Here is a 12,946-nt window from a genome sequence, read left to right as displayed (position 1 = left end):
TCCTCCTTTCTACCCTTTTTAAAAATGGGTGCCATGTTTCCCTTTTTGCAGTCACCAGGGACTTCTCCTGACTGCCATGGCTTTTCCAGTATCAAGGAGAATGTCTTGGCAACTCCATCATCCAGTTCCCTCAGGAGTTGGGGATGCATCTTGTCAGGTCCCACAGACTGCTGTATACCTCCAAATACTTAACTAAACAGCACAGAAAACTCTCAGGGAAAAGGCATTTACCCTTCGGAAGGAGTGATGGCATTACAAGGAACACAGCACAGAACTGCCTGTCCCAAAAGCAGCTTGACAAACTGAGATGGTTATATCCAATTCCCAGATACTAGACAAACTTTTTCAGCCTGACAAGCAAAAGTTTTAAAATAGGTCTTTCGACAAAAGACAGCTTTCCTAGAGAGTCAATATAATAGCCTTTTAGACATTTGTGCCCTCCCCCTGTTGCCACATATTTAAAAAAGAATGCAAACCTCTAGAAGTAGCAGAGCCAGCCCATGTGCAGTAATCACTGTGTGTGCTTAAGACCTTGGACCAAGAACATAACTGCATACTAACAACTTGTTTTATAGCTGCTAATAGAAAGAGGAGGTTCACTGAACAGCATTTCAATGGGCATTTAAAATAATATATAATTTCTACGCAGATGAGAAAGTGATCTCAGAATCCTACAGGAATCAGGAATCTGCTGCTATAACCCTACTGCCAAAATCCTGTTTAAATTCAACCACAGTAGTACACATTCAACAGGAGGGCCAAAGAGCTGGTCCTAAGAGTGTAAAGTATCACTTGTACATAATCATCCTTCTCATATTCTGCCAGACAGAAGGCCAAAGAGAAAGCTCAACTTTTACCTTATCATAGATTCCAGCATTTGGAGAACTAAGCCAAAAGTTCCTTTAGGTACATTACAGATAATGTGCAAAAAACTAGAGATATGAAAGAAAAAAATTGAGGACATTTACATTTAGCATGTTTTCTGGTCAGACAGAAGCTGACTGTGACTGACCTTTTGCTAAACATGTCTTAAGATACATAGAAGGAGGAAAGTATGGTCTGAGTAGTCAGGGTGAAAGTATAATATGCTCTAACCTTAACTGCAAGTAGAGCTGTAATAAACTGAAGGTGTGTTTTATTTTTTGCCTTTTTTTACTATAGTTAATAATTTCTAGAATAAACAACACTTCTTTAAAAAAAAAGGGAAATATTACACTGTCACCTGAATTCTTCAGAAGTTCAGTTCATCTTGCCTGAAACTGTTACAAATACCCTTATTTTGCAATTAACATTTGCAAGAAATAAGTTAATACTAAAGACAGTATAAGAGTGACACAATTTTTATCTCTGCATATGAAAGAATTTCTGAGGACGAGGAAGCAGAGGTTTTGCATAAATACACGCCCAATTTTGATGTGGATGCATCAATATTAATATGACTGAATATAACTGTACTACTAGTCAGCAACATTCATGTAGGATTACCCCTTGAACATTTGGGTCTGCTAAAAATAATTAAGGCATTCAAAATTCCCAATAAAAATTCAGTAATATCTTTTGTAATAAGGAGTGTTAGGCAACCAAAACAAAGGGCTTGCTATATCTCTCTGAGAGTATAGCTGATTTCATATTCTATTTTATTACCATAGTTTCAGTGTATTCCAATCCATCTGTCACAAAAGAACAGACTTCAGTGCCATCAGTAAGATACATTGTACCAAAGTTCATTATCCTGTTAGACTGTTTAAAGAAACTTGATGTATTTTATATTACAACCACATTAGTACATGCAAAACACCTCAGTAATACTTCTGAAATCTGAATGTGTACAGCAAGACAACACACTTACTGAAATTTGGAATCAACAAGTCCATCTTTGCCTGCTGAGCTGATTCACTATGCTGTTCATCGTGTCTGGTAAGTGCAAAACACTCAAGAGATTGCCCAAGCAAACGTACAACCCAGAACAGCACCACTACGCCAAGTCACACAAATAGCAATGCCCCTTTGTTTCGTTGAGTAATATATCATTATTAAGCTGTTCTTAACAACTTGTAAAATTTTGTTCAGAAGGTAAGGTAGAAACGGTGTGAAAACTAGCCCAGTAACTTTTATCTCCAGTATGTTTGCAGAATGCATATAACCCTTTCCCTGAAATACCAATGGCCCAGCCAAAAGCACTGTGATGTTCTTCCCTGGATGCATCCAGTGCCACTGTCCCTGAAGACACGCAGCAGGGTTGAATGATGATTCCTTTAGAGATCTCTTGGGTTGGTTCATCATGTCAGTCTTCAAGACAGACACGAACATATGGTCTATACTTGGCCTTAAGCTCAGGCCTACCTTAAGCTTTGGAGGTGTCATTCCAACTCCATTATAAATACCACATCTAAAGAAGAATTTAAATTCAACATGTCATGTCATGTAAATTCAACTCCAGACAACTCCAGACAACTAAATGTTCTTGGGGTAGAAATGCATCTCATGAAAAACAAGTTGCTATTCCAAAGGAGAGTCTTTAAGTGGGGAAAAAAGTAAGCATTTTTGCTGTTTACCAAGGTTCCTAAAACACTGAGCAGTAGGCAAGTGAGCAGAATACTCTTTTAAAGGCCCTAAACCCCTGCCTACTTTTGCAGAGAAGCATTCAAACACTTGGAGCTGTAGAAAGCATATGGACACTAGGCACAAGCCTACTATTAAAGTCATTGAGGATACTTCATAGAAGTATTTATGGTACCTGAAAACTGTTCCAGCAGTTTGTCCTTCTACAGAGATGTATCAGAAGTATAGCTACAAATATTGCTGCAGTTCCTTCTTGGCCAAGACTTTTTGTTTTTTTTCAATAAATAGTAATTTCCATCAAACTGAAAACCCTGTTTCTACTCTGAAATAGACGCTACAGTAGAGGAGCTTTCTTCTGCAATATGGTACAAACCCAAAAAACTCCCTCTTCCACTTTCACCAAAGGAACCCCACCCTTGTGCCCTCAAGGAAAAGCCTGACGCATGGACTACAGCAACTTGCACCTCCTCATCTGAACAGTCTTAGCTGCCAGTTTGTGTGGTGAAAATATTAGAAGGACATTTGTAGACCCTACCAGATAATTCTTTCTTGAGATATCCATTTATGAACAAGTTATCTTGGGCAAAAGTATGAACTTTTAATACTAATTGCTGAAATAGGTATTATTTTCCCATTAAGTGTTAAAAGAAGGATGTGATTTTTCCTGCAAAAACCTAATCAAGACTTAGAAGAAAGTAAGTAAGTATCTGGAAATCGCTTAGATAAATCTGTCTGACACCCATTTAGTCAGTAAGAAAGACAGGAGTAATAGGTCATGGAGGTTGATCTCTTCTGTCTTATAAGGTGTAGTTTATAAACTTCTGTAAAAAATTAGAATTTGTGTGCTTTTGCAGGAAGTTTTATAGTAGAAAATGGGAATACAAAACCGTCCCATAAGTTTCTCCCCAATCCTTCTAACTCAAAAGCTAATTTGAAATTAAGGTTACTCATATCAAAGCATTTTCTCTGAGTTTTCATCCTGTTAAACAGCGATTACGCACCACTGCTTGATGATTCCTAGTCACCTTAAATCGAACTGGAATAATATAAAACAAGTAAAAGAGTTGTACAGAGGTAATGCAGAGCAAATGTAAAATTAAAAAAAGCTTAGTTTATTTTTTTTAATTTCAGATAATATAAGCAGTGGGGGCAAAAAGGTAAAATAATGTGAAAGAGAAACCTCTAACAACTGGAAAATTCCAACATAAGACTAAACATACCAAAACCTTGATTTTTAATAAGCTGGATACTCAGTTATGTGTGATAATGAGTTGCTTCACACAAATCCAATAAAAAATGTAATATACTAGCTGATCTAGCTTAAACTCTTGACTTGTTTTCAGCTCTGAAAAAAACGTAATAAAGATTCAAACATTTTCTGCAGAGCAACACAAGTGCTTCTTATTTTGTTGGACACGTTTCTTTCTTTTCCATTCTGAAAATGACTTAAATCAGCCTGATGATTTAAATGCTCAAAACTCTGCTTGTGACATGTCACTGGGCTGTATACAGGCTGGTCTGTTTAAATACTGGAGTTAAATGACAGCCGTTCTCACAGCCATATAGCTACAAATGCCTGCAGAGTTTCTCTAGACTTTTAGCTGATCTATGGATTTTTAAAATCATGTTCAATAAGATACTGTAACTATATATTCCAACACACCTGATGCATTAATATGGATATTTACAAAACAAGTATTTATAGCAGCTCATGCCCCAGTGAAGACTTAAAATCTAAATGCGGCACAAAAATGAAGCAGAGCAAAAGCAGAGCAGAGCAAAAAGTTTTTAATGGGGAATTAATTTCTTCAATATGAAACTCCTTTAACAACCTACCGTTTCTAAGCAGTTCCCAAAGCACATCAGGATACACAGATCTCAGATTCTGCTTCACCCTCGCTGTTCCAAAGTCATGTCTTTCAAGTTTTAATGGCTTTGCATAGGCACTTGCATAAGAAAGAGGCCTAGAATTTTTGTTGTTGAAAATCTTGGATGGCTTCATTGCTACTTTGCTATCTTTTAAGTCACTACATCTCCACAGACCTGCATGTGCACCTTCTGTGACTAAAGCCAGGGTTTAGCACAAGCTACAGGAAGTACAGTCTTCCGTGCACTTATAAGAAATAACCACAGCACCTTGAACATCATCCTATAGCAAACAAATGGTGGCAACTGAACATAAAGTATTTTAGATCTCTTCAAATAAGCACTAGCCTATAAACAGAAATATTACCATAATACATTATTTTAAATAAGAACATTAAAGTACAATTTAGATATTTTAACTCTGAGGTTTTGATTTGCATACCTCTGCCATCAGTTTACTTATTCCAAAATTACATTTACTACAGTCAACAACATACAACATTGCTTTGGGCATCATATTTCATTTTTCCCAACTGCAGAAAGATGGGAAAATGTGCAGTCAAGTTCCAATACGCATCCTGTCTCCTGAAATGATCACGCTAAAGAACAAACCAGGCCTCTGGTCACTCTCGCAGCCCAGTAAATCTCATCGCCACTGGCACATCCGCATTTTTAATCTCAATCTGTCAGCACAGCGGAACACACACACCAGCATACTTACAGCAACATTCTGATAAATCCGACATTATTATTACATTGTAAGCAGCCTTACATAAACAACATGCTTTGGTACCCATAGATAACAGGCTGGCTTTCCAGGTACCGTGCTGCAGCAAACACTGCAGAGAGACCTGAGCAGGGGAGCAGTCTCTTGCGGCACTCTGCCTCACAAGTGACTTGCTTGAAGGCAATTCTGATGGAACATGTGCTTTTATAAATGCATAATACTACAACATATCAGATAACACAGGAAACCGGGGCATACAAAAAGTCCAGGTGAAGTCTTCAATATGCTGTCAAAGGTGTTCTCTCTGTAACTGTTGACATTCAGGAAAACTGTTCAATACTGCAGAAATTCTTGGAAATACAAGACATAACATCTTTCTTACTAGCCCTGTGCAAAAATTTCTCAGGGTTAGGAACCGCTGTTTACAAATGAATTATGTAAAAATAAATAAGAGCAATTGTATTTTAAATTATGATGAGAAGTATCTAACTGGTTATATTTTTATTTTTGCCATTTTCTGTGTCAAGCATTTTTGGCTTTCACATGCATAAATTGCAGGAAAATTACAGGACAGAACTGCCTCCATTCAGTGTTTCATCAAGAGAAAAGAGGGGAGTGATCTAATTGCTTGCTGTTGTACAAGTAACGCACAATATAAAAGCAAAAAAATCTTCTGCTCTTTTGAAAGTGTTTGATTACTGTCAAAACTAACGATCCAATCTTTCAAGTGTTATACTATAAATATAAATCCTACACTTGCATGAATTTTGTTGAAGGCGGTGACACTGCATGAATTGCAAGTTTCTCATTAATGCATTAACTTACAGCCATTGCAATGAGCTGCTTCGAAAACCCGCTTTTAAATTACTCAAGAAGGAAAATAAGCCCCATGTTAATATTACAGCTTCTGAAACCTAATCCTGAAAAACAGAAACGACCAAATTCAATGAAAACAAGTCATGCATGTAATGATATGTCTACGTGACACTGTCTACATTAAAACATTGCAATAGCTGTGCTTTTACATAGCTATTACACGTTAGTTGTGATGCTTCAGCTAGATCACATTTTGAGGACAATCAAATGTGGATCTACCATGCAAGACACTTCATGACTGCTCTGTGGTCTGTAACACAGACCTTGGGGTAAACCATAGGGTTGATAGCTCAGAGAAAGAAGGAGCATCCTGAGCTTCACCACCCCAAGCTGCTAGGCTGTACTCAATAATCACAGCTTTCATTTAAAAAAAAAAAAAGAGGGAAGGAGAAGAATAAGGCGTATTTTATGCTCTTTGATTGCAAAGTAAACTTCATAAATAGCATGTCTTTTTAGTCTCCAAACAAAACACATCAGTAGTCTTCAGAGACCAGAACCACTGCTATTTATTTAAACCATGTGTTGTTGATCCTCTTTTATAATGACAGTACATGTTAATCAATAGCACTATTCCACAACTAAATAACATGCAAGAAGAACTGTAGTATATGACTGGAAATAGCAAAAGAATCACAGAATACTTTAGGAGAGCTCTGGAGGTTACCCAGTCCAACCAACCCCTCCACAAAGCCGGGCTCACCTCAAAGCTACATCAGGTAGTTGAGGACTGAATCTCATAATTTAAAATGAGAAAGAGCTTGGAAACACAGCACCTTGTAGTGGCTTTGCACAGAAAACAAAACACTTCAGAGCTCCCTTGCTCATACACTGAACGTCTACCTTATCAGCTGAGTGCCATATGTTAAGTTCCTTATACAAACAGAACTTATTTTTCAAATATGAATCTGAAAAAAAAGTAATTTCTCCATTAATTCAATAGACTCCAGTCTACTTTAGCCCAAACTAAATTATGTCCAACTGCATTATCTTGATACAAAGAAAGAGGCAGGGCTACTAAACTTGTGAAAACACATTCCAACATACACTTTTAAACATGTGACCTTCTCACCAAGGACAAATCCGCTTTCATGCTTTTAATAAACACGTCAAAGTAACACACAGGTTCTCAACCTTCTGATTCATGGGTTCATCAATTTTTTCATAGAATCATAGAATGATTAAGGTTGGAAAAGACCTCTAGGATCAAGTCCAATCATCAACCCAACCCTACCATCCCTCCTAAACCATGCCCTGAAGTGCCACGTCTACACATCTTTTAAATACCGCCAGGGATGGTGACTCCACCACCTCTCTGGGCAGCCTGTTCCAGTGCCTGACCCCTCTTTCAGTAAAGAAATTTTTCCTAATATCCAACCTAAACCTCCCCTGATGCAGCTTGGAGCCGTTTCCTCTCGTTCTATTGCTAGTGACCTGGGAGAAGAGACCAACACCCACCTCACTGCAGCCTCCTTGCAGGTAGTTGTAGAGAGCGAGGTGGTCTCCCCTCAGCCTCCTCTTCTCCAGACTAAACAACCCCAGTTCCCTCAACCTCTCCTCATAAGACTTGTTTTCCAGACCCTTCACCAGCCTCATTGTCCTTCTTTGGACATGCTCCAGCACCTCAATGCCCTTCTTCTACTGGGGGGCCCAAAACTGAACACAGTATTTGAGGTGCGGCCTCACCAGTGCCGAGTACAGGGCCACAATCACTTCCCTACTCCTGCTGCCCACACTACTCCTGATACAAGCCAGGATGCTGTTGGCCTTCTTGGCCACCTGGGCACACTGCTGGCTCATGTTCAGCTGGCTGTCGACCAACACCCCCAAGGCCTTCTCCACTGGGCAGATTTCCAGCCACTCTTCCCCAAGCCCCCACAAACAGTATTCACTGAAACCTTTCAGCACAGGAGCCAATAGCAGTCCTCAGAAGCTAAAGATCCTCCCACTTCAAAGTCTTACAGTCTTAATGATTTTGCAGTATTTTCCAAAATCTGCAAGCTTTATTTTTTTAAATTGTATTTCAAATCTCTTCAGAAATTACAACCTGTTGGACTGCAAATGTATGCACTGCTGTTTAGAAGCTGGTCTCAGGCAAGGAAATACCAACAGAACCAGAAAACTTGGATAAGTACATTCATCCCATCCATCTCAATTGGATGACAGCTGTGAAGCCTAAAATGTGAGAATTTCAATTCCTGCATTTATTAGCCATACCAGCAATAACCGCCCAAGGAACCATCTACTTAAAAGTACTTACAATGATGGGGTGTTACATCAATAAGGACTGCCAAGTGCCTCAAAAGCAAAGGAGGCAACTGTTACCAGAATAGAACAATATGACAATAGAATATTCCAGCAATGCTTTGGAGATTCTCTGCTTTCTTAAACCCCACATGACAGCAACTTTTATTGGCCACCAAAGGCTGAAATTAACTTTATTTAGGTCTTGCTCATGCTTTCAGGACCCAAATGTTTCATAGTTTGTTGAAACTACAGTCATCCTACAGAATTCTGATCTTGTTGCAGATCAGAAACAAAACTCATCTTTCCAAAGCATTAGCTGGACATACAGCAAGTCCCTCCAAACATCTGCTATTTGAACAGGTGGTTGCAAGCTTTCTTTGAAGAGCAGAAGAGGCGACAGGGAGCATCCATGTACAAATACCAGAGGCTCATATTCGTTCTATTCCCATTGTACATTCTGAATGTGACACTGCCAAAAGCGGTCTCCTAATATGCGATGTCTTAAAATAAAAGGCACAAAGTTGTACAGTACAATTGGTTTTGGGAGAGGGGTTTTGTCAAGTATAATAATTGGGACATTTTTTCCTCAGCTGATGGAATATTAAAAAAAAACCCACAAAACCAAAGCACCACTGTCCAGCCAAAAACCAGCGGTTATATGCAGCTATGTAGTTGTGTCCTGACAAATTTTATTTCTAGTATTTAATGAGAATTTAAACATCAGCTCAGTAATATACAACTTTGTACCTAAATTACACTTCATATCCCATAGAGTATGAAAATTTATGTCCATACAACAAGGAAAACTTTAATTTCACAATAGTACAGATGCATTCAAAATACTCCTCCTTCTCTGAAGAATCTGAGCAGCCAAATGTCTATTTAAATAGCCTTTGGGAACTGATAATACCTTTGCAACCAGAACACACTTTTAGGCACATCCACCATATTTCATGAAATCCTACTGCTTGATTGCATTATAAAGGGGAGGAAAAGAATGCTACTAGGATACACAGCAGCCAAAAGCTCTCTCTGGGAGAAGTGGATGGTTTTCTGTAAATGAGGCTCCAGAATGATTCTATGACAATTATGTGACTTCGCTACTGAGTGTCAAAACTCTGACTTCAGCAGATGTTTGCACAGTACCTCCGCACTATGAGTCACCTGGGACTATCCTGCTTTCACATCATCAAGAAAACGCTTCATTCATGCAGAATTTGGCGAATAGGGAGGGCAGCAGTTAGCTGTGCTCAGAGGACTGTCATTACCATGCAACATCCTTCATAAGGATACTCTAGGTTCAGATTTCTGTCAAAGTAGTAAAAACAACATTAATTTTCTATTTCACTGATGTAAATTTCTGTATTTTGGACAGATTTTTTTTAAAAGGCTACCTTGAACTCTGTAACCACATTTCTACAGTGTTATTTTGTGAGGTGCAGTAAAACTAATATTTCTGTAAAACAACATCAATTAAACCCACTTCTTAGAGAGCATTTGAAAGAAAGAGACAAAATAATTGGTCAGACCAGGAGCAAGACCTGTGCTTCTGTAACCATTTTGCACCAGCATGCTTGGGATTTTTCGGCTGGAGTACAAACAGCTGAACTTGATTTTGAGTGAAATTTTCCAAATTATATATGTTAAAAAAATCAGTTTGACCCATGTGCCAGATTTATGGCACTCGTGCTGGGATTTGCCGAGTGTAAGGAGCACTACACCTGCCTTCTATAAGACACCAGATCTGGCGAGCTAGGGTCCCAGCACTGGCAAGGTTAAGGTGCTGGGTCCACGATTTTGCAGCACTGTTGCACTAAGATCTTCCCAGTGCATTTCTGTACTGAATCGCTTTGCTTTGGTGCAGTGCAATAGAAGAAACTTACCTTCTCTCTTACTATAGCAACATTTTACAGCTTTGCTACAAAAATAATAATAATCAACAGTACCTAGAAACCCAGCTTTCACCTAGACTGCTGGTAACAAATCTGAGCTGCTCCAAAAGGACAGGTACAAGCTGAGCTGTAAGACGCAAGGAGGGGGTTTTCTGCCAGCCCTACATTCTCCTCCCTTCCCTTTAAACCCCACCCCACCCCACCACCAGAAAAGTCAGCCCCCTTACCTGATAATATCATCGTTGTGCCCGAGGAAGAATTTCTGGCTGTGCTCTCTGGTGTTATAAACCACGCCGACTCCAGCAACGAAGTAAACCACCTCTTTGCCTGCCGTGTAGTACAGGTTGTTGCGGCACTGGTGACCCCGGTACCCGTAAACCCACTCCAGACGGAGCTGGCATCTAGGAGCTGTCCGATCCGCCATGATAACCAATCCCCTCTCCCTACAAGCACGCACAAAACCTAGCGCTGCCCCTCCTTCCCTTAACTCCTTCCCCCCTTCAGGGTTTTCCTCTTTAAAACGTTAAGCGGTCCCTGCCAAGCTGCCGAAGCTTCAGGTGGCACTTTCGAGCGACGATCTTAAATGGAAAACACATTCGGGGATCAGGTCTGCTGCCGTCGCTCTTACCGCTGCGCTGCCACCATAATCTGCTGCTGCTGCTGCCACCGCCCAGGAGGAGCAGCTGCCGCTTCCCCGCTGCTGCGCGACCCAGGCAACTTCTTGGGGGAGAAGGTAGAACGCAAAAATACACCTACATAGGCAGCAGCAGACAGGGCTTTTTCTTTCCGAAGGCAAAGTAACTTCTGTGCGTCACCACCACCGGCACCTGCCAAAGGCTCCCTGCTGCATCTCCCGTATTGCACCTCCTTGGCTTCCTGCAAAAAGCTTCCTCTTGGGTGCTCTTCTTTGCAAGATAGCTATCTCTGGGTCAAGACTGAAAGAGAGAAAAAAGAAAAGCCGTGTTTTTCAATTGCAGAACGCGTACGTATTTAAAATGCAAAGCGGCTACTTGGGGGGAGGGGGGGGGGCGTTGTTTTGATCCCTGCTGTGGCAGTTCTGAGAGGTCCAGGGTCTCCTAAGCCTTTTCAGGAGGATCCAGTGCTCTGAGTCTTCATGTGAGACACTATTGAAAGAAAGGATTCGTATGCAACATCCAGCATAAATATGGTAATATTGCCCCGTCTTTCTTTATCCCCTAGCAACCCCAAACTTCCTCCTTTTCGCGTCTACAGCAACTATGTAATTAAAACAATTTCATGTTCCCATTTTTCAGTCACAAACCACTCCAGTTTGCCATGAGGTGTGTGTTTGGGGCTTGTGCTTTTATTTACTGTCATCCTTTGAAACGATGCTCCCCAGGAACACGTTTGTTTGCTTCTCCTTTTTCTAAGGCAGGATTTGTACTGTCATTATCAGCCCAGCGTGGTTGCTGCATGTTATGATAACGCACCCACCAGTTTCAAGTATCGCTCAACAACAGCGATACCAAACCCAGCCCTCCAGAAACTCCGCCACAGCCGCAGGGAAGAGAATGCTAAAATCAGAGGAGCAAACCCAAAGACTCACTCATTGTGCCAGAGGGAAGGGAAGCAAAAACTACCCGCTGCAAGGCTAACCCCTTTGCCTTTCCGCACACAACACGCCTCGCATTCACAGTCCGCAAGCGATGCAACCCGCCCTCAATGAATTACGCTCCACACTTGAAGCAAACCTTGGAGTAAAGCCTGGCACCGCACCCAGAGCAACAGCCTCCAGAGGGAGCGTCGCCTCCCGCCGCCCCCAGTCCCTGCGGCGCTGGGCCCGGCGCTGCCCCCCCGCCCAGGCTCACAGCCGCCGGGGCGGGCGAGGAGGGGGCGGCCCCCCGGGAGGACGGACCGGCCGGCGACTCCTCCCTCAGCGGCGGCAAGGGCCGGGTTCGGCGGGCGAGGGCGGCGCTGAGCCGTCCCGCCCCCGCGGCGCCTCAGGGGGACGGGACTACGACTCCCAGGGTACCCCGCGGCCGGGCGCCGCGCTGAGGGGACGGCGAGGCGCGAGGCGGTGCCACCAACGACTCTTCCCGCCCTTCCGCCGGCGCTGTGGCTGTCCCTCAGCCGGGGCCGGCGGGCTAGGGGCTGGCCGCCCTCCGCCCGAGGGAGCCACCCCGGGTTTCCCTTGCAGCCGCATTGCAGGTTTTACCTCATTCCTCTATTTCCATCAACAATCTGGAAAAAGAGCGTCAAATGTCGAATACAAGTCCGCACCCGATTCCTTCCCTCGAACGTTGTGTCTCGTCCTGCAAGTCACAGGCAAATTTAAGCAACAGAAACGTTCTTGTGGTATGGCATTTCCCATTCATAATTGCATCCAAAAGTCTCACAAGGCTTTGGAAAAATGAAGACACAACACAGTCAGCCCACCCTTCCTTGCAGACAACCGTTTACTCCATTCAGTTGTTTTCCCATCAGTTAACCTGGTGCATCTCACCAAAACACACACCTTGTGTTATCCAAACGCATACAGCCATTAAAATGATTGTTTGTCGTTGCTAAGCGTTCAATCCATTACTACAAAAGCCCTTTTCAAAAGGAATAACAACTGAACACATAAAACTGCAAATATATTTATGCCACATGTGTGCTGATCTCTGTGATTTAAAATCTGTTGGGACAAGTCCTTTGCCTTGAATTAATTTCCCTTTTGTAATATGCCAGGTCTTCAGCACAGAACATGTGGTGCACCTGTGTAAAACACCTCCACTTCCAGTGGTCCTTGAGGAATGTAGTTGCAAAGACTTTTAAC

General features: G+C 41.8%; 1 protein-coding gene across 2 annotated transcripts in view; it reads right to left on the bottom strand.

Annotated features, from left to right (window-relative positions):
- The window catches only part of EML6 (EMAP like 6), a 121,599-nt gene extending 110,445 nt beyond the window's left edge, over positions 1–11,154 (bottom strand). For both annotated transcript variants that reach the window (XM_075088105.1, XM_075088106.1), the window contains exon 1: positions 10,395–11,154. In XM_075088105.1, coding sequence (XP_074944206.1) covers positions 10,395–10,591 — 197 coding nt within the window. In that variant the 5' untranslated portion in view covers positions 10,592–11,154. The remainder of the gene's footprint in view (positions 1–10,394) is intronic.
- Positions 11,155–12,946: the final 1,792 nt, after the last annotated feature.

The sequence above is a fragment of the Phalacrocorax aristotelis genome, chromosome 3, assembly GCF_949628215.1.
Source record: "Phalacrocorax aristotelis chromosome 3, bGulAri2.1, whole genome shotgun sequence".
Classification (NCBI taxonomy): Eukaryota; Metazoa; Chordata; class Aves; order Suliformes; family Phalacrocoracidae; genus Phalacrocorax; species Phalacrocorax aristotelis.
This window is presented reverse-complemented; position numbering and strand designations above follow the sequence as displayed.